At 35.2% G+C, this 23699-nt stretch overlaps 1 protein-coding gene across 2 annotated transcripts in view; it reads right to left on the bottom strand.

Annotated features, from left to right (window-relative positions):
* rabgap1l (RAB GTPase activating protein 1-like) overlaps positions 1-23699 on the bottom strand; it is a 351445-nt gene that overhangs the window by 308203 nt on the left and 19543 nt on the right. For both annotated transcript variants that reach the window (XM_088926643.1, XM_088926644.1), the window contains exons 3-7: positions 22444-22615; positions 14718-14925; positions 13382-13556; positions 8873-9030; positions 6023-6133 (exon numbers count right to left, since the gene is read on the bottom strand). In XM_088926643.1, the coding sequence (XP_088782769.1) occupies positions 6023-6133; positions 8873-9030; positions 13382-13556; positions 14718-14925; positions 22444-22615 (824 nt within the window). The remainder of the gene's footprint in view (positions 1-6022; positions 6134-8872; positions 9031-13381; positions 13557-14717; positions 14926-22443; positions 22616-23699) is intronic.

The following is a 23699-nucleotide window of genomic DNA, read 5'->3' as shown; positions in this document are numbered from 1 at the left end:
GGTTAAAACTATCACTTTTCTCACAAAGTATATAATCAATATGGTCAGAAGGAGCACGTAAAAACGTTTCCAAAATAACCACATGTAAGACTTTGATGCTTAAAATGTTTAGGAAGAAAGTGGAATACTGGTGTGCATTTTTTCTTTAAAATACCAATACCAGCCGTATACAGTTTACATAATATGTTTATGTTCCTAAATTAATATCGTTTATGAGCATGTGAAAGGCATGGTGAATCGGAGATTCTCAATACTTACTTTGTATGATTGGAAAGGAATGTGTGATCGGATCAACGAAACGCTGTGGTGTTACTCTTTGTCAATGAAAAAATAAAAGTATTTTCGTTTACAAAGACGGTTACAAAGAAAGTGGGCCAGGGTAATACTTTGAGCTTACAGATTGTCCAAGGTCATTCATTATTAATACTATTAGTAATATCTTCAGTAAAGACCTTGATGCATAAAATATTTCTGCATAATTATAATATTTATGATAAAGGTGGTAGGTTGTGTACTTTTGTCCAACTTATCAATCTTGCTTTTATAAAATATACCAACTTCTTAATGTATAATGATTAACATGCTGTAATACACAGTTTAAAATGAAAAGTCTAAAGAGTATACAACTTAAATTCTTAATTAGATAAAGATTGTCCCTCAAATGCTGTACATGAGAGGTTAAGCTTTATTAGCTCCACCTGGTGGTGATTCCGGATACTATTATCATAACCGCAGTATTATGCGGTATGACGCGATACCCATGACACCCACCGCGTTGTAACACAGCATACCCTGCTCGTTTTGAATGACTGCATCTGTATGCAAAACACCTGACCAGATAAAGCTTTCAGTGCTTTCTTTGTGTATATCCTAATTGCAGTGGGGGGAGAGTGTGTGTGGGAAGGTTTAGACTGCAATTGAATTGGGACTTTGTAATCTTCACAGCTGAAGCATTGTGTTTCTTGTCTTCCCTTTTCAGCATTGAATAAACCTTTAGCTGTTCCTTTGCAGTCTGTGCCTGCTGACGCAGCTCCCTATTTGAACTCTCGGTTCTTGACTGAGAAGGTTTTGGAGAACTTTACAACCTTTTTTATTTTCTTGGTGATACAAGTTTGAAGTGTGATGACAAATTAAACCAATTGTAAATATGATGTTTACACTGATGTGTTTATCAATTTTATATATCAGAGTATATTTACTTGACATTCACAATCACTTAAGCGTACGGAGGAGTGTCAAATGTCAAGGAGACATCCCGCCTTCCCCCCATGCACAGACTGACAAAGCAATTTGGAAGGATTAAGTATCCAGCCATTGCAAAGGGTGCAACTGCAGCAGCCACAAATAAATACAAAATAAACTTTTTTTCTCCTGATCATAACTGTAACAAATTGTCACGTTTCGCTTCCTTGTGTAACAATCATGTTTCTGAATTATGAAGCTTCTTAATTTTTGAAGAATTCGCTACCAATAAGTTTCTGAGCGCCATTAACAATATTAATTTATTGATATACAGTGCCTTCAGAAAGAATTCAGACCCGTCCACTTTTTACAAACTTTGTGTTGAAGACGTATTTCAAAATGGATTGAATTGATTCTTTTCTGCAATCAATCGTTACACAATACCTCATAATGACAAAATGAAAACAAGTTTTTATGAATTTTGCAAGTTTATTAAAAATAAATAACTGAAATCTCCCATTTACATACGTATTCAGACCCTTTACTCAGTACTTTGTAGGACCACCTTCGCTCTTTAAGTGATTACAGCGGCAAGTCTTCTTGGGTATGCTTCTACCAGCTTTGCACACCTGGATTTGGGCAGTTTCTCCCACTCTTCCTTGCAGATCCTCTAAAGCTCTGTCAGATTGGATGGGGAGCATCAGTGAACTAAAATCTTCAAGTCTCTGCACAGATTTTCTATGGGGTTCAAGTCCGGGCTTTGGACCAGCCACTTAAGGACAATCAGAGACTTGTTCCGAAGCCACTCCAGAGTTGTCTTGGCTGTGTGCTTTGTGTTATTGTCATGCTGAAAGGTGAATCTTCGCCCTAGTCCAAGGTTGTGTGCGCTCTAGAGCAGGTTTTCTTCGAGGACCTCTCTGTATTTGGCTCCATTCATCTTTCCCTCAAACCTGACCAGTTTCCCAGTCCCTGCCGCTGAGAAGCATATCCACAGCATGACGCTGCCACCACCATGCTTCGCCATAGGGATGGTATTAGCCAGGTGATGAGCGCTACCTGGTTTTCGTTGGACATGGCGTTTGGCATTCAGGCCAAAGAGTTCAATTTGTGTCTCATCAGACCAGAGAAATGTTTTCTTCATGCTCTCAGAGTCCTTTAAGTGCCGTTTGTCAAACTCCAGGTGGGCTCTCATATGCCTTTTACTCAGGAGTGGCTTTGGTCTAGCCACTCTACGATTGAGACCTGATTGATGGAGTGCTACAGAGATGGTTGTCCTTCTGGCAGGTTCTCCCATCTTTACACAGGAACTCTGAAGCTCTGTTAAAGTGGCCATTGGGTTCTTGGTCATCTCCCTGACCAAGGCCCTTCTTGCCCGAATACCCAATTTTGCCGGACGGCCAGCTCTAGGAAGCGTCTTGGTGGTTCCAAAATTCTTCCATTTGACAATGACGGAGGCCACTGTGCTCCCGGGAACCTTCAAAGCATTGCCAATTTTTTGATACCCTTTTCCAGATCTATGCATTGACACAATCCTATCTCTGAGGTCTACAGAGAGTTCCTTGGACTTCATGGCTTGGTTTATACTCTGCCATGCACTGTGAACTGTGGGACCATATAAAGACAGGTGTGTCCCTTTCTAAATCATGTCCAATCAAGTGAATTTGCCACAGGTGGACTACAATCAAGTTCTAGAGACATCTCAAAGATGATCAAAAGAACTAGGATGCATCTGAACTCAATTTGGAGTATCATAGTAAAGGGTCTGAATACTTACATAAATGAGAGATTTCAGTTGTTTTCACTTTGTCATTATGGGGTACTGTGAGTCAATAGATGGCAAAAAAGATTCAATTCAGTACATTCAAAGTGTGGAAAAAAGTGGAGGGGTCTCAATACTTTCGGAAGGCACTGTATTTGCATATATATATATGTAGATATATGTATTTAGCTGGTTGTATTAGGGTATTCATTTTATATCACAGTAATTAAATATTCAATTCACATTCATGTCCTCATAGCAGGGTATGGGGAACCCCATCCCCCGGACAGTCAAAGGTGATAAAGGTGTTAAAAATTCAAAGGGTTGCCTGTGGCAGAGTTCAGCGCATTTTAAATTAATGAGTGACTATAAACAGCAGTAGCACCTGTATCGATGTTAGTTGTTTTATAATAAATGATATAATAATTATTAACAATGATAATAATTAACAAATCACGCATTTCAAAACTGTGAAAGAAGCAGACCTTAAATTTAGATTGGGTATCTCCGTAGGTGTCCAAACAGTTCAGTGAAATAAACTGCAATACAGTCAGGCAGACAGATTTTAAATTCTTCAAGCAAAATGAGCTCTTTAAGGTTTGTCAAAATCAGATTCTTTGCAAGCAGTACACGACTTCTCAAAAGATACCCGTTTTTCCCATCCAAACAAAGGTTTGATTTTTTTTTATTTCAAACCCTCAGGAACTCATAGTTCATAGTGTAATCCAAACAAAAGAGCTGCTGGGCACACCGTGATCTTGACATGCAGGTGTGAAGTAGAGTTCACAGCATCTGTTTTAAAAGGTTTTGGTTTTGTGTTAAGATTTCTATTTGTTATAACTGTTAATACAATGGCAAATATAATTGATGTTCTACTGTTTAAAGTTCAAGCTTTTAAACTCATGCAATGTCTAAGTTAGGCAGAGACATGCCAATGTTTCTCATTTTTGATTTTCTTAAAAAAATGTTTAAAAAATTAGCTTCCCACTTTCACATTGCCATAGCTATGGTGGGAATGTAGTATATTTGGGGGCTTGTTCAGGATCTGTGATGTGTTTGGTGGAGCCAATATTTTTTCCTTTGATTCATGCATGCTACACTTGGGTTGTTTTAGTCTGTGGTGGTCCATTACGGGTAACTGTGGTGTGCATCGTGGGTTTCAGTTTAGAGGATTTTACTCTTTACCTGACTTTGGAGCGCTTTGAGAAATGTCGCAAGGCAGATGTTTTATTGATAGCGGGTTTTAGTTTCTCGATTTACTGGGGACATATCAGATGTTAAATTGAGTAAGGTGACAACCCTCACCCCTGAACAGACAAATGTGATAAAAGTGATAAAAATCCATTCAAAATGGTGCAGTGTGTTAACACAAACTCTGCTAACAGTGCCGCTTGTGAGAGCAAGGTGGCTTTCTGCTCAATCACATGAGATCTACAGCACAGTCAGATCGATTTTAAATTCTCTAACAACATTAGTTGTTTGTCAAATTCACCTACTTTGCGCAGTACACGACTTCTGAAAAGGTACCTTTTTCTCATGTGCAAACTCATCAAAGGTTTAAATTTGATAATTCCGAAACTTGGATGATATGCCTAAGGGACTCATTCATAAACGAATCAAAACAACCCCCCCACCCACCTCCACAGATATACCGAAACAGTAGCGTGCACGGCAATGAACGGCAGTGAGTTTGCATACTGTATAAATATACTGTATATACAGTATGATATTGAATGGTTTCAAAGCCAGTACAGTACAGTATGTGTGAAATATTAATTTAAGGATGTAAATATAATATATTTATATAGCTGGTAGTATTAACGTAGATCACAGTATACTACCAGTTCAAATATTGTTTTTAATCAAAATTTACAAATTAAATTTCTCATTGCTGAAATTTGTATTAAGAAAAAAATAGCTTTTCTTAATGCAAATGTAAACCTGAAAGAGACACATCACATTCACAACAAGCTATAATAACAAACTATTTTTACACATCTGGCTATGTAAAATATATAGCCAAAAGGATCGCTATAAAGTACAATTCCAAGCTAAAAACATGAGACTCAACATGTCTTCTCCATAACTCTTCAGTTTACAGCTTGTCCATGGTCATTCATTATTAAAAATTATTAATAATATATTTCACATTGCATTTAAATTGGAACATTTTTCCATATATAAAAAGAAGAGAAACACAACATGTCTCCTCTATAACTCTTCAGTTTACAGAATAATTCCTGCAGAAACACACAACATCGTCACAACATAGTAAACAATATTCGTTGGCTCACTTAAAGGTGTAACACTTCTGTCTTCACTATCATGGTACAGTTTCAACCTATTGATAAGCTGTTCACTGGTCACTGGCAATTATAAAAATAACCCTTCTTCTTCCTGTTTAACAACCTCCAGTACGTCTTTAGACTGCGCAGTACTGTACAGTACAATATATGGTTTAACGTTTTAAATTTAAAGTTTAATTGTTGGCTGCTTACTAAGTTTGACTCATAGAGGCACAGTTCAACATTCAACTCATTCCAAACCTGAAAAACATCTATATTTATAAGTTAATGCACTGAAAGCCTCAGCATTGTGACTGTCATGCTCATGTGCATTGTGGTCATAATATGCTCCCTTGTGGAGAATATATTGAATTGCACCATCACTTAAAAATCTGCTCATATTCTTTAGAAAGAGTTGGTCCACATTAAACTGTAATGACCAAAAAGCTCAGCTTCATATCATCATATATGAAAAGTGCACTATTAAGAAAGTTATTAGATGTGTAATAGTGACTCCAGCCTCCTTCTTATACAGTTAAAAATACATTGCCTGTAATTCTGTATCTTAAATCTGATTAAAGACTCTTTCCTTGAATTTGATTATGTTGTAACATTTTACCCTGCTGTCACTGACTCTGTAGAGTACAATAGTTTTTTTTGTTTTAATCTTAGCCTATAAACTTGGTCATATAAACATCCTGAAAGGCTGTTCTGTTATTTTAGAAAGGTCAGGATGCCCTAGATAAGATTACAGCCAGCACCCCTCACCCATACAATTAAAAAAAAACAATAGTACCTTTCAATTCCAAGCTCTTTGTTAGTGATTTGCTGAATTGTAACCACCACTTTCTTCTCAATTCCCTGTCTCAGTTTGAAGTAGAATTTGTCTCTGTCCTTTGGTACTGGACTGTAAGAGAAAAAATTAAACAAATATGTTAGTTTTAATTAATTAGGCAAATGTTTTGAGTATTTAACTGATACAGTCTAGAGCCGTGGTTCTCAAACTGTGGTACGCAGAGTGCACCCAGGTGGTAAGTCAGATGACCCTGGAAATTTGTTGTGTGCATTGAAAAATTGGGACGGGTTTTCATATTTTCTATTTTAATCCAATGAGTTTATGTGTCAAATACACAGCCTAGCGAGGTAGATAACAGAAAAATATTTAAGGACTGTTGTAGGTTAATTTGAGAAAAATACACAGAGCGTCTATGTGTTTTGCTCCTATGTGCATGAAATAAAAACTTCTTTGGTCCAGATGCGCACTGCAGCATCCACCTCGAGGCCTTTGCCGTCAAGAAAATGCTTGAGAATTTAAAATCTGTTAGACTCTGTTGTCAAAGTTGTGAATTGTATCAAGGCTCAACCAATGAATTCACATCTGCTTTGGTCGACTCTCACTGAAATGGTAAGTGCTATTTTTATTATATGTGTACATGAGTGTGTGTGCACGCGCGCTCATGTTGGTCACTGAGATTTTCTGTGGTTCCTATGAGAAGATGACTTGTAGGTGGTACTTGGATGCTTTGGTTTGATCAGGGGTGGAACTTGGTCCAGAATGTTTGAGAACCAGTGGTCTAGAATACCAAACAATTTTTGTTGTTGGCAGTAGATTTTGTGGCCAATCATAAAATAAATTAAACTTTTCAATTTTGCTCTATACTGTTTATAAATGTATATTTCAGATGAGATTTAATCAAAATATATAGAATGAATTTGTATAAACAGAGTATGGTTTCTGAATAAATAATTCAAAAAATATAGATTAAGAGTTCAGACTTTTTGATTTCTGCCTGATGCACAAATAGTGTTTCATATAGTCAGATAAGTTGAAATGCCAAATGTGTTGCTTAGGAATCTCCATACTGTAAATAGGAATCTATTAAATAGACTCCCAAAAAAAAGATATATAGTTGTATGTAAGTATTCACCTTCTGCTTATAGTATTACATTATGCTGAATATCAATATTGATTAATTACTTATATTTCTTTCAAATTATATTTAAATACATTTGTTTCAAAAATGTATTGATCAAATTGAACATTTGATAATAAAGCTGTAAAGCACTTCGAGTGGAGTGTCCAGAAAAGTGCTATATAAGTGTAAGGAATTATTATTATTTGTATATGTGAAGGATTTTGAATGTCAGCAAAACCTACTATATATAGTATATATCAAGGGATATTAACTGATTGCATCAGTAATCAGACTACCTACACAATTCAAGTACTTGACAGAAGCACCTTTGGATGGAATTACTGATTCCAGTATTTGTGAATAGGTCTCCACGAGCTTCAAGATGAATCTTTTTCAGGAAAAGCTTCTTTCTCACCCATACAGGGCATACAGGGCAGATTTGTGTATGAACTTGAATACTGTCAATGTATGAACAATAAGTCCTATCTCAAATACTGTACTTTGGCGTCTCTAATCAGTTTCGTTCTTGTTCAATTGCTCAGTAGTGAGTAGTGTCTGGGTAGCATGATCCGCAGTCCACATCTTAATAATAGTATTCAAAGGAATGAGAAGACTTCTCCTGCTCTGTGTCTAACACTTTATCTCCAATTCTAAATTTCTTAAACAAACTTAGTTGCAAAACATGAAACAATTCAAGAATTGACTTTATCTTGTAATTCAATATGTGCTTTTAAAATACTTGAAATGCCCAGAAATTTCTACATCATAACCATTCTTATGAATGTACCCTACCTTAGCAATTCTCCAGTCTATGGATATGACCACTGTCTTGAATTACTGTAGGTTGAGTTAAGTCAGTGGCTAAAGAGTAATATATCAGGTGGGTAGCTGCGTCAGCATGCGTAGGCTGCAAAGGAACAAGTAACAGGTTTATTCCATGCTGAAAAGAGAAGAAAGAAAACACAATGTTTCGGCCGTGGAGCCTTCTTCAGATGTGAGCACCTGAAGCCTCACACCTGAAGAAGGCTCCACAGCTGAAACGTTGTGTTTTCTTTCTTCTCTTTTCAGCATGGAATAAACCTATTACTTGTTGCTAAAGAGTAATATTTCTTGGTTTCTTGAGTATAATTGGAAAGATAACATAGGGACCCTTTGACTTATTTAATACATCAGCCATTTCCCTATTCATTTACTAGAAGATTACCATTATTGTACAGGATATATTTTACTTCAGTATTGGTAGTTCTTTTTTTGGTGTAGCACTGATTTTTATTTTATTTTAGCCTCCATTGTAATATTCCTTGATTTTTTCTCTTGAACCTTCCAATATCCTTTATCTGTATTTGTAATTCATTGTACACTTTTTCTTTAACAGAATCTTGTTTTTAAATTATTTTTATTCAGGGATACATTTATTTTGTACGGCATGCAGAGTCTGTTTAAACTGATGTCATCAATTTTCCATTGACTTCCTGTCTAGAATTTATTTGGAATTCTGAAATCAGGCAAGTGAGTTTATGTCAGGACTAACATTCCATAGCTTTTTCTGAAGGATAAGATAATCTGTGCTTTCAAAGATTACAGATGGTAATAGGATAGTCAGCAAATTTACGTTTAAAAATCATTTAAACTCTTTTTTCTTCAGAAAAAAATAACATGCAACACCTAGTTATGCATATGCTTTGGATGAATAAAGGTAACACTGTCTATACTCGGGAGAGTATTTTTACCTGAAGTTTCCTTTCCCATCGTCTTCTTTGACTTCTAGGGAGACAGTGAAAGTGAAAATGTCACTCTCTGGAGTGGGAAGAGAGGAGTCTTTCACATCAGGTGCTGGCTTCGAGGAGCGTCGGAACGCAGTCGAGAAACTGTACAGGATGCGGCTGACCTAGGGAGGAATTTCAAAAACAGCACCCAATGTCATTTTAACAAAATATCTGTTTATTTTGGTCTAAACAGAAAATGTGTCTCATAAAGATCAAACAATACAGTATGTATCACAATCCATTAGACACGGTACAATGTGCGATATGATACTGGTAGAAAATTCATGTTTAAACTTAAGACTTGCTGATATACAGATGCAGCCATTCAAAATGCGCGGTACAAACCCGCGGTACGGTAAACTACCCACAAGCCACCGCGGGGCACCGCAGGGCACTGCGGTAAGTGATTGGCTGGCCAAAATGACCGACAGGGGCACTCGTGGTGCATTGGTTGCTAGTGAAAAGATTTAATCATTTAATGTCTTTACTGTGCAAATTTTAATCCGCTTAGTTTTGAATATTTATATGGAATTTTACCACTAAAGGGAAATTTTAGTTGATTGGAGAAAAAAGACGTGCTGGTTTGCTATACATACTGTACCAGGAAGAGGATTTCTTTCTATTCGAAACGTGTATTTTAAAAGTTTAAGAAGTAAAAACCTTACAGCATACACAGATTTCTAAACTGATCAGGATCGTTATCTTTGTCTTATGCATAATAATGTTCACCGCTCTGTCCAGCAAATTAATAATAAACTTTATTTTATATAGCGTTTTAAACGAATAAGTAATTAGATTGCTCATCACTTATTCTACATAAACACAGCATAATTGCTCTCTGAAAATGCTTTTTCTTTTTATTTAGGCTCAGATTTCAACTACAGATCGTATTATTATAAACTTTCTTGGAAAAATGTCTTTTATGTAAACCATGTTTGCTATTAATTCATTTAGGGCTAGAATATGTTCATTGTCTTCCAATCGAGTCAAGTTGACATTAGAAGCTTGCCACAATTAAAAGAAGCAATTAAACACAGCGTAATTGCTCTCTGAAAATGCTTTTTCTTTTTATTTAGGCTCAGATTTCACATATAGATCGTATTATTATAAACTTTCTTGGAAAAATGTCTTTTATGTAAACCATGTTTGCTATTAATTCATTTAGGGCTAGAATATGTTCATTGTCTTCCAATCGAGTCAAGTTGACATTAGAAGCTTGCCACGCCCGGACTGTTACACCAACGCATTAGCATGTTAAAGCGATTTCATTGAGGAGCCTAGCTTTCTTAACTAGTAAGTACTGTACTTCCTTGGTTTTGGAGGGGGGAGGTGTCTTTCGCTGGAAATCTCGCCCCCTTCTACTTTGAAAATACCTGTGAAACCGGTTTAATTCATTACAGCCAGCACTCCCGCAGAGAGGGGGGGTGTACTCATTAATGACTTAGCCGGAACACATCATTATATCTCATTTTGTATTTCTATAAAAAAATCGTTTGCCCAGCCTAACACTATTGTTGTTATTGTTTTTATCCTGTAAAGCGCTTTGAGGAGCACAGCTTTCTCACCACTTAGATTACTTTTTGATACCATCCTTACACAAAGCAGAAACTTCTTGTATTTTCCGATGACATACAAGTGGAAAGATTACAGATTTTAATCGTCTTTTTTCTGAACCAGGGAAAATCTGATCATGTTTCTCTATAACAATAATAAAAAACTTTATTTTACATATCACCTTTAAAAGTGGCATCTCAAAGCAATACAGTAGATGTAAACCACAGATTACAAAGTAAATACCCAGACAAACGCAAACGCGTTTTTAATAAAATGCTTTTATTCATTCAGCAGAGAGAGAGCGTAAAACCTGGGCGTAACAGCTGTTCCTTTTTCTGATCACTCGCTCTCTAGATAAACGTCTCGCCTGTCCTGTTCTTTGTTTTCCTAATTTGCTGATTATGCCTTCTGCGATCCACTCCTGCCCTCACACCTAAAGAAGACTATTTTAAATTTCTTTGCGCGGTCCATTGTGCAATTAACCCTTGTATGTGCTGTCCTTAAGGTGATATCACATAAGGTGATATGTAAAATAATGTTTTTTATTATTGTTATAGAGAAACATGATCAGATTTTCCCCGGTTCAGAAAAAAAGATCTAAAGTATACTAGTTTGTCACTAGTATACTTTTAATACTGGTCTTTGCTGTGCTCTTGAGGATCCTTGTGATATTTCGAGCTCTGGTTGAATGATAAGTGTCGCAGTTTAAATCTCTCTCTCTCAATTCAATTCAAGGTGCTTTATTAGCATGACAGATGGGTACAATCAGTGTTGGGTATTTACTTTGCTTTGAGATGCCACTTTTAAAGGTGATATATAAAATCAAGGCTTTAACTTGCTTTAACTCCGCAAGTCTGAGTTCTTGTGTCTGTCCTATCCGAACCCGAAAGTATTACAATATGTATCTTTATAGCAGGTGGTGTACAGCTTTTTAGTATAGATTACACTTTTCTAAAATGTATTTAAAAAATAAAAACGATTACAATCTAATCTTTCCACGTTTGATCCCAAGATCCCAAGAAAAATAAATCTAAACGGGGAGAAAGCTATGCTGAAAGTTTATTAAGATACTTAGAAGATAAAGATATCAATTTATGTTGCATTTGTCTGATTGTGAATAAAAAAACACATATATTTAAAAACGCGTTTGCGATTTAAATCAAAACGTGATTTAAATCAATATAAATGTTTATATTGTAACGCATAGGTGACTATTCATTGTTATTAAAATGACTTAAATTCGATCATATTGTGATATTTAGAAATATAAAAGTCAATTAATTGTCCATAATATTGCTATTCTATTTTTTCAAAGAAATGTCGCAGTACACGAATATAATCATATCATTATTAATTTCTTTAGATACCGATTCCATATTATATTAGCAGAAAAGCTTAAAACTACCACTTTTTTACACGCTATTTTACATGTTAGTTAAAGACTTCGATGCTTAAAATGTTTAGGGAGAAATGGAATACTGGTGTGTATTTTTCCTTTAAAGTACCGATTCCTGGAATCTGACTGGCTGACACCCTTCTGAAGTGGTTCCATAATATCTGGTATACGGAAAAGAAAGCGTTGATTAAAAAGCCTGGATTCTCATGTATATGATACAAGTATCTTTTAATACAGTCTTTGCTGTGCTCTTGAGGATCCTTGTGATATTTTGAGCTCTAGTTGAATGATAAGTGTCGCAGTTTAAATAATTTTCGTAGTTAGAAATTATGAAACGCTCTGTTAAAAGCAAGGGAGTTTTTATGTCCGTTGCAGTAAAAGAAAATGCCTGACAAAGTAGGGCTTGGACAGATTCCAAGTGCTTGTACAAATGTGCTAAAGAAATTATACTTTGAGTTTACAGCTTGTCCAAAGTCATTCATTATTAATACTATTAGTAATATCTTAGGTAAAGGCTTTGATGCATAAATATTTCTGATAAAGGTAGGTTGTGTACTTTTGTCCAACTGAGCAATCTTGCTTTCATAAAATATACCAACTTTTTATTGACTGATGATTAACATGCTCTAATACACAGTTTAAATTTAAAAGCTCAAATGCTGTACATGAGAGGTTAAGCTTTATTGGCTCCTCCTGGCGGTTTTACAAGGTGATGCCGGATACTTTCCGGCATGACGTCAAATGACGCGATTTACCCCGTGATACTGCGTGATACTGCGACACGCCCACCGGGGTATACCGTGAAATACCCCACCCATTTTGAATGGCTGCATCTGTAGGTTAAGCTTAAAATGAAACACATACAATATATAATTTAAAATAGAACAAATACATTGCAACATGTTATCACCGTTTACTAAGATGCCAGTGAACCCTGGGCTAATTTTGTGTCAGGGAGTGGGGGAGTGGGCTGGGCACCATAATTGAATTAATGATTAGTAGTAGATTGAAGTAAACATTGAAGTAATGCTTAGAGTAGGGGTGTTAACCTGGTGTCCTGGCCAAATTTCCCTGACCTTTCCCAATCTTGGCCTCCTAACAGTCCCCTTCTATGATTTGGCTTTATTACACTGTTCTCCTCTCTACTGATAGCTGATATGTGGTGAGCGTACTTGCGCACTTTGGCTGCCACTGCATCAGTGTGTTAATCAAATCAATGCCTTTTACCTAGACATTGCAATGTACTACTGTACTAGTATAGTACGACTATACTACATTAAGAAAACATTAATAGTATTGTTCACTATCATCCTATTTTTAATTAAGCAGAACTTTACATCAGCTAATCAGGATGATCATGTAAGTCACATAAATGAAAATGAAATCAATCTGTCACTGCAATGTCTAGATAAAACTAAAGCATTTAAAGTGCATTTCAGTGTAATTTTGTTATGAATGACAGGTTTGCCAGGAACCCTAGGAATTCTGGAGATTAAGTTCTGGGACACCACACTATAACTCACAGCCTCCTTGATCTCGCAGGAGAAGACATGAATCTGGAAGTCTTCACAGCTCCGATAGCTCTCCGTAAAGGCAAAGCAGTCACTTTCTGGAGTCCCATCTCGTCCCCTGGCACAGAATAATACCTTATAGATTGGAAAGGCAGCTATTTCTGTGCCTGAGGCCTGTTCTATGATTCTGGAAAACACCAGAGGAAATGTGATAGGTGTTTAGAGTGCAGTGCTCCAAAAGGCAAAAACACATTTAATCAAACCTAAAGGAGTACACAGAAGAAACTAGTAGAGATTCTTAACAATTCTTATCAAAAGACAGTTAAGACAACAGCATCATATAGGTGTAAAAAAAGGGAAGAATGACCTGCACGCATGGAGCTCATATTAACAGAAGTTAATGCGTATAACAAAAGTAGTTATAAAAACACTTCATTGCTCAACTATATGTATTACTTATATTAATTATACAGCAATGACATTTTTATTACATTTTCTGTACTGATGCACAACATCATGAATATACAATTCATTTCTCACAGTACTGCTTACCAAGGTATGAACACATTTTAATGAAAACAACACTATTCACAAATAAATGAAACATCACACTGAGTCAGAAGCAAGTTTTCTATAGGTAGAAATACTGGTTTTGATCAAGGAAATTGATCAAATCTATTGTCTGCAAAATGATAATCATTTTTTTTAATATTAATTTAACATTAAAGATACTGTATTTCTGATGTTTGATGTCACAATCCTGGGCTCTTTAAGTGCAATAACAAACTACAGATTATCCTGTCATGAACACAAGCTTTACCAGGACATTCACAGCATTTACACGCAAATATAATGTACACTATTCAGTCAGAAATGAAAAGGAGATGTGACCTTAGGGATAAAAGTTATATTCATGTTGAAGTCATTGTCTGTCTGTAGTGCTCACTCACTGTCATCACAGAAACTTTATTTAAGTCTATAAAAGTTTAATGCTATAGAATTCCTTAGCATGGAAAGTATTAAACAGAGGCTGCATTAGGCTATCGAGCTCCATGTGCTGAGCAACTCACAAAGGATAAATGTATTTCTTTAAGGATCCAGTTTCAGTATCCTTTTCAAAATCCCTAAACTTCCCAATGTGAAAATCACACATCTACCAATTGTATTTTATCTGAAGGCACAGTCTTGCCATCCTTCACTGAGCCTGAAACACTGTATCCCCGTGGACTCACTCAAGGACTCGCAGAAACAGAAGCACTTTATGATGATGAAGTAACAGCAACTTTATGCAAATGAAAATTAAGTGGTGAATCTAAGCAATATGTGTTAAGGTATCATCAAAACTCACCTGACAGATCCCTCAGGTACATTTGGCACATAGAGGGTGACTAGAATGGGGACATGTTTCTCAGCCTTCAAAGAAGCCATTGCTTTCTGAGCCTCAGCTTCACTGCGTGGCACACAAACCATCATACTGCCCAAGTAAGACAGCTTATTAAACAGCACACTGTCCTCCTCTGGAAAGGCAGAGGAATCAGAGTCTCCAGCAGGGACGTCTATAAGGGGAAAACACAGGTTTCTCAATTCTAAAGGCAATGAGACATGTACACATGCTATATTCATAGAGCAAATAATTAACATATAAAATGAAACCTTTTTAAAGGTTTAGAGACTTATTGACTGTATGCCTGCTTTCTAACCAAGCATACTGTAACAATCTTAGAAGAATTTCAGTAAGTACAAAACAACCATATTTTGAACCTAAAACAAGGCCAAGAAACCAGTTTCTAGTGTGGCTCTTACAGATGTAGCCATTCAAAATGAGCAGTAAAACCCCATACCGCAGGTATCGGGCTACAGGCAGCCGCGGCATGTATTCGCTGGCCAAAGATGATCGACAGGTGGCACCTGCGGTGAATTGGATCTTAGTGAAACAATTGCTTCATTTAATCTCTCTAGTGTGCATGTTTAAATCCACTTAATATGGAATTTTACAACTAAAGGAAAATTTTGGTAGCGGAGCATAAAAATAACGGGAGCATAATGTCTCTGAACGTCATAAACTATATTAATTTAGAAATATAAATATATTATACAACCTGTATATGGCCGGTAGTGGTAGTTTAAATAAAAAAAAATACACAACAGTATTCCACTTTCTTCATGAACATTTAATGCTTCATAGTCTTTCACTCGGTCACTTACTGTGGTTATTTTGAAAAAAGTTTTGACGTGCTCCTTCTGACTATATTAAGTTTATATACTTTACAAAAAGCTAAAATATTTTAACCTTTTCTATGAATACTTGCGCTCGTTATCGCAGTAAAAAAAATGGGGACTTTTTAGAATCCACTTAACAGGGAATGGACAGTGCCGTGAAAAAGTATCCTGGTTTCCTCTAGTATTGCAATTTTTTTTACACTGAATGTTTTCAGGTCTTCAACCAAAATCTAGATAATCAAAATTAGATAAAGGGAGCCTGAGTGAAAAAATAACACATTTTGTTTTTATTTATTTAATTTAATTTAATTAATGAACAAAGGTATCCAACACCAACTGGCACTTTGTGAAAAAATAATTGCCCCCTAGTTAAATCAACCCAATTAAAGGGATAATTAGAGTCAGCTGATTGAACACAGCCAGGCTTGATTACAGCCAGCCCTGCTCAATATGAACCTCACTTATTTTGACCCTTACCATCAGAGCCGAGTTGCCAGCACAAAGACTCAACAAGCACATTATGCCATTCAACATTGTTGATACTGTATCTATCAGTCTGGAAAGGGTTACAAAGCCATTTCTAAGGCTCCAAATGGAGAACACTTGGAACAGTAGTGAATCTTCCCAGGAGTGGCCAAAATTTCTCCAAGGGCGAAGCTTACCCTGTCATAGCGTTACATAGACTGGGTTACGTAAAACTGTTTAGCCTAAAAACAAATAGCTTGTCCTGCAAACCTATTCATACATGGCTCGTCTTGTGAACTACCATCATATATAGCTCATCTCGTGAAATAAAAATACGATCAGAATAGACTACGATGTTAACCCGGTTAAAGGATACTGCAGCCGAGAGAGATATAATCTATATGTTTATTATTTCTCAATGTTTATCACTGCAGCTCATATTTGCAAATCCTACAGTCAATCAAAACATTTACTTGCTGATGTTCTGAGTTCACAGTTGGATTTCATTGAGTATTTTTAAGTTAATTTTGAATTTTGAACTTATTTGAATCCTGTTTTATTTTATTTTTTATATTTAACACTGAACATAATTTTGAATTTTATTTTTGTACAAAAAAAGAACGAAACTTTTTTCCTGAAATTTAACAGTGAAAGACTGTAGTAAGAAGTAAGAAGATAAGAAGATGTTAATGAAGTTAAGATGAAACGTTTTCAAAGTTCTGTGTTTCTCATTATTTTATTGAATAAAGGAATATGGCTACTGAATAATGACAAACATTAAATGTCACAGCCTTTCTCATTTACAAGCCATAACTTTCAGCTAAGCCGATTAATTGATTAATTGCTGTAATATTTGCCTGAATAATTGATTATCAAAATATTCATTTGTTGCAGCCCTAATCACAATGTGTTCAATAAATAAATTGAAAATATGAATGTGAATACTATCAACATGGGGAGTAAAAAAAAACAGTTCAATGGGTTTAATTCAATTCAAAATACTGCATCACAATGCGGCAATTCAAGACAAGCCTTTACAGCAAGTCTTAAACGAAAAAACTTAAACAAAATAGTATGTATTACAACTCTAATCTAGAATAACAAAGCAATTTTAAAAACACCTCTGAAACCGAACTATAATAACGTACCTGATCACTATTTACAATATTAAATTATCAGTGTTTTCACAACCTTTGCTTTCTTATTAAGACAGGATGCTTCAGATGTCAATAACTCTGCAAACAAATAACACAGAGCCTTCTAACCACAGGCATATTAAAGATCGCAATTTGTGAAAAGTTTATTTTATATAACTTTTATATAAACAACATCAGGTACCTGGTTCCATTTTCAGAAACCTTATTTTGAATAAAGCGGATCCCAGGTGTAAGCAAGTTCATAATGCGATAATGACTATTTCTATGTATGGGATACACCTGACCATATAAATAATGGATGGACTGGTGGATTTATACCTGTAAAACATGTAATGTGGAAGATAATATTAATAATGAACATGAAAGAATTTGCAAACTTGGATACTGTCAATGGCAGGGATGAATACAAGCCTAAAAAAAAATGTATACATATTTTATAATTGTAATCTAGAATATCAAAGTGGTATTAAGAAGGCCACTGAAACATGCACTTAAGTGTATGAAAAGGTCTACGTTTAATCGCAGCCAAAATACAAATTATACTTTTAACAAGTTGTTCCTTGGAATGCTTTCGGTGCTTTCTATGTGTAATACCTAATCGCAGCAGGGGAAGGGTGTGTGGGGGAAGGTTTAGGCTGCAATTGAATTGGGATTCTCTGTTCTTCACACCTGAAACATTGCATTTCTTTTCTTCCCTTTTCAGCATGGAATAAACCTTTAATTGTTCCTTTACAGCCTGCGCATGCTGACGCAGCTCCATACTTGAACTCTTGGTTCTTTACTGAGGCGACTTTGGACAACTTTACAACATTATTTTCTTTGTGACTTTTTTTCTCCTGATCATAACTGTAAGAAATTGTCACGTTTCACTTCCTTGTGTAACAATCATCATGTTTCTGAAACATGAAGCTTCTAAATTTTTGAAGAATTTGCTACCAATAAGTTTCTGAGTGCCATTAACAATATTAATTTATTGATATAGATATATGTATTCAGCTGGTTGTATCAGGATATTAATTTTATATATCACAGTATTTAAAAGTTCAATTCACATTCATGTTTTCATAGCGGGGTACTGGGGACCCCATCCCCTCGGACAGACAAGGGTGATAAAGGTGTTAAAAACTCAAAGGGGTGCCATGTGGCAGAGTTCAGCACATTTTAAATTAATGAGAACAGCAGCAGCACCTGCGTCGATGTTAGTGGTTTTATAATAAATAATATAACAATAGTTATTATTAACAACAATAACAATAATAATAATAAACAAATAAAATAATAAATCGAATTCCAAAAAGATTAACTACAGCAAGTCTTCTTTTTCTTTTTCAGTTTAATGAGCAAACATACAGTCAAATCAGTCAGGATCTCGGAGTTTAACAAGTGTGAAAAACATTTCGCATAACAAAACCATGAAAGAGCCAGACTTTAAATTTAGATCGGATATCTCCATAGGTGTCCAAACAGATCAATTAAATAAGCTGCAATACAGTCAGGCAGACAGATATTAAATTCTTCAAGCAAAATGAGCTCTTTAAGGGTTGTCAAAATTAGATTCTTTGCAAGCATTACATGACTTCTCAAAAGACACCTGTTTCTCTCATCCAAAGGTTAGATTTTTTTGGGATGGTATGCCTTAGGGACACATTCATAGTGTAATCCAAACCACCTGCTGGGCACACCGTGATCTTGACATGCCAGTGTAAAGTAGAGTTAACAGGTTTTGTTTTAAGCAGTTTTGGATTTGTATTAAGATTTGTATCTGTTCTAACTGTTAATACAATGGTGAATATAACTGAGGTTCTACTGTTTAAAGTTTAAGCTTTTAAAGTTATGTAATATCTAAGTTAGGCAGGGACATTATCTTATTTTTTATTTTATTTTTAAAAATGTTTGAAAAATCAGCTTCCCACTTTCACCTTGCTGTAACTATAGTGGGGATGTAGTATATTTGGGGCTCTGTTCAGGATCTTTGATCTGTTCTGTGGAGCCGATATTTTTTCCTTGGTTCACGTGTGCTGCACTTGGGGTTGTTTTAGTTTGTAGTGGTCCTTTGTATTACAGGTATTTGGGTACTACAGTTTGTATTATGGGTAACTGCGGTGTCCATCGTAGCTGTCAGTTTAGAGGATTTTACTCTGAGCCCAACTTTGGAGCAGTCTGAGAAATGTCACAAGGCAGATGTTTAATCCATAGTGGATTTTAATCTCTCGGTTTACTGGAGAAGTATCAGATGTTAAATTGAGAAAGTTGACAACCAACACCCCCGAACAGACAAACGTCATAAAGGTGATAAAAATCCATTTAAAATGGTGCAGTGTGTTAACACAAACTATGCTAACAGAGCTGTTTGTAAGAGCAAGGTGACTTTCTGCTCAATTACATGAGAGCTACAATACAATCAGACAACCTTTATTCAATTAAGAATTTAAGTTGTATACTCTTTAGACTTTTAAATTTAACTGTGTATTACAGCATGTTAATCATTAAACATTAAAAACTTGGTATATTTTATGAAAGCAAGTACACAACCTACCACCTTTATCATAAATATTTTAATTATGCAGAAATATTTTATGCATCAAAGTCTAATAGTAATAATAATGAATGACCTTGGACAAGCTGTAAACTCAAAGTATTACCCTGGTCCACATTCTTTGTAACCGTCTTTGTAAACGAAAAGACTTTATTTTTTAATTCACAAAAAGTAACACCACAGCATTTAGTTGATCTGATCACTTATTCGTTTCAAATCATACAAAGTAAATTTGAGAATCTCCAATTCACCATGCCTTTCACATGCTCATAAATGATATTAATTTAGGAACATAAACATATTATGTAAACTGTATATGGCTGGTATTGGTAGTTTAAAGAAAAAATACACACCAGCATTCCATTTCTCCCTAAAAATTTAGGCATCAAAGTCTTAACGTGGTTATTTAGGAAACATTTTTACGTGCTCCTTCTGACCATATTACGTTTATATACTTTGTGAAAAGTGATAGTTTTAACCTTTTCTGAAAATATGCTCGTTATCGGAGTAAACAAAAGCATACTTTTAGAATTTGATTAATAGGGAATATACTGTAATATGGAATTGTGTATCTAAACAAATTAATAATGATATAATTATCGGCTGAAAATTGGATGATATGCCTCAGGGACTCATTCATAGTATAATCAAAACACCAACCCCCCCCCAAACATGCGAATCTCATGAAGTCAGATCCACAGATATACCGAAACAGTAGCGCACACGGCAATAAACGGCAGTGAATTCGTATACTGTATAAATATACTGTATGATACCGTATGGTTTCAGAGCCACTTCAGTACAGTATGTGTGAAATATTTTTCTTAATCAGAATTTAAAGTTAAATTTCTCATAGCTGCAATTTGTATTAAGACAAAATTATAGATTTTCTTAATGCGGATGTAAACCAGAAAGAGGTACAGTACATCGCGTTCACAACAAGCTATAACAGTGAACTAGTTTTATATATTTGGCTATGGAAGAAACAAACCAAAAGTAATGCTCTGATCAGGTTTTGAACTGCCTGGGTACAGCACACTACATTACAGTCCATGAGCATTCAATTGTCCATTACCACTATAAGGACAGTAAAAGTTAAAAAAAAACTAATGTCAAAATGTTTTCAAAACATTCACAGCTGCTTAGTTACACAATTCCATATCAATATTACTATCAAGTGGTATTAAATCAGTACAAGTTTTTTTACAATAACAGCTAGTGGTGTTCTTACTACGTATTCTTAGAAAAGGATAAAACATTATAACTTTTTATGAAGTACCGTATATAAACTTTATAATGTTAGAACAAGCATGATAAAATCATAACCCACTGTAAGTCACCAAGTTAAAGACTTTGATGCATAAAATATTTATGTAGAAGGTGGAATACTGTTGTGTACTTTTTTTATATTTAAAAAGTGCCAGTAGATGCCGCTACCATCTACTAAGTAATTAGGTATGTATTACGTTATACTACTGTTTTTATTTTAAGCTCCCAAAATTTACCTTTGGATTTTCTCCATGTGAATGTAAACCTGAAAGAGGCACATTACTAGCTACGGTATAATAATAAACTCTTTTTATATATTCAACTGAGCAATCTTGCTTTTAAAAAATATACTTACTTTTTAATTAGTTTAATATTAAACATAATATAATACAGAGTTTAAAATAAATAAAAGTCTAAACAATATACAACTTAAATTCTATAACTGGAAAAAGTTCAGCACTGACCGGGATTCGAAAACCAGGCGTTTTTACAAAGTAGTGCAGTCCCACAAATGAGTATTTTTTAAAAGCTGCAGTACCTCGCAGCCACCAAACTGCAAAGTACTGCAGCATCCCTCGCTCATTCTGAATGGCTGGATCTGTATATCAATGAGCTATCAGAAGCAGGTTGTTTCAATGTTTCTACTGTAAATGGTCAAGGGTGGGCTTTATAGTTAGTAACTCAAGGAATATCTGAATAGTGAACTGTCTTGATTGTAAAAGTTGGGAGACATAATTCTACAAAATATTATTGAAGTATTATTTATCTACAGGCCTGCAGACATAGACAAGAAAGTAATAACTGGCACCTCAATAAAAGGTTCATTAACTGGAGCATTCTGACCACCACTTTCTAGAACAAATGAATGTTAAGCACACAAGAGAGGCTTTGAGAAAAAGATATACCTTATGAATTAAGCCTAATAAATTAGAGAATAATCTTATTTCACATTCAGAGAGCCTATACTTCCTACTTTTGCAACACTAAGAGAGAATAAGCAAAATGGCACAACAAAGGGTTACACTTTATTCCACCTTGAAATATTCTGGTTTTAACAATAAAATGCATTTATTTATTTTTTTCTTGTATTACATAACAGGTAACTGGTAACAGTTATAACTCTCATTTGTTAACAGCAGCGTTTTGAAAACAGCGACCACATTAATATACTTCTATTCACATACCTAAACAGAGTAAAAAAATAACCAGCAACCAAATGGGCTAGATAGGCCAAATGGCCTCCTCTTGTGTGTATCATTTCTTATGTTTTGCTCAAATAACCACACAAGAGATCATGTTGCAAATTCATATGCAGAATTTGAGCAAATAATAAACACCAACTACTTAGTTGCAAACAATACAGTTTTGTGCAATAATGTAGAGATAATCCATACTTTCAAGATAGCACAAATAGTGCAATTACCCACCTGTAGCTGCAGATTGCACCTGTAAGGTAAATGGAGGGACCTTATTAATAGGAGTTGCAGGTTTCCCCTTAGAGGACGTGGGATGCTCTACTTTTGCATCATCATTCTCCCCCTGATCTTCCAAAAGCTCTTCTGTGGCTTTCTCCAGCTGCTTACTAGCACTGTAAGACATCTGATCCAGACAGGCACAATACAGAACAGAATTAGCTTCAAAGGTCTTCATGCCTTGTGATCTAACATTGAAAAAAATTACTTTCAAAAATATATTCTGCCCAACTTTTAAGAGCATTTACTAAAGCCACATTTGTGAATCTGGTGTCAAGTTCTCAAAGTATAGACTTAATAGAGGCAAGAAATTACATTAACTTAATTTGATTATACCCAAATATGTTTCTGGGGACTTGGAACAATAAAAAACACAGTGTGATGCCCTACAGTTTAAAAAACTGTTAGCCAGATGACAGATTTTAATTAACTAGAATTTAACTGTCATACTGACTTACTGCTGTTGTATCGAAGACGCAGTATTTAAATCTAGAAAAATTAAAAGCCAGTGCCTGCGATTGTGATTCATACCTTTTGCTCTTCTGTGTCTCAGTCACTCCTGAATCTATTGTGTTTATCACAGATTTTGGTGCATTTACCTTTATGTTTTCTCCTTTTTATTACTCAAGTTTATTTCATCATTCATTTAGGCCTGGAGGTTTCAGGGAGGGGTGTGCTTAGTTACTTGCAAACCTATCCCATATGATATAACATGCATGGTACAATACTTACTGTCTCCAGGATAAACTACTAAGTAGAGATATGTTTAATGGGTGCATAATAGCGATTCCATAAAAGCCAAGAAACATGACGTTCCCTTAAACTATTTGTCAGGATTTAAAACAACAGCGTTAATAGACAGTAAAAAACAATTTTCTGAATGTTTTGTGCTATTACCAGAGCCCTTCATTTTCTGTTTTTACTTTTTAATTATATAACTTAATATTGCTCCTCATCTGCCTGATTTCCACAGATCTCTGGGTTAAAGTGGTTTCTTAAACCATACGAGAAGCCCATTAATCACAGTTCAGTTCAACATACTGCTATAAATCATATTATTATTTTGTTTCTAGCAATGAAAATTCTGCCCATTTGAAAAATATTATATACAAAAGCTGCTATCAATGCTTCGCTTAGGTAGAAAAGTTATGGCATGGCTATTAACTTTTTTTTCACCAGCTGAATTACGGGGAGCCTCAAACAGGCCAGAT

The sequence above is a fragment of the Atractosteus spatula genome, chromosome 11 (assembly GCF_055471065.1).
Source record: "Atractosteus spatula isolate fAtrSpa1 chromosome 11, fAtrSpa1.hap1, whole genome shotgun sequence".
Classification (NCBI taxonomy): Eukaryota; Metazoa; Chordata; class Actinopteri; order Semionotiformes; family Lepisosteidae; genus Atractosteus; species Atractosteus spatula.
The sequence above is the reverse complement of the archived record's forward strand: the minus strand, read 5'-3'. Positions and strand labels throughout refer to the sequence as shown.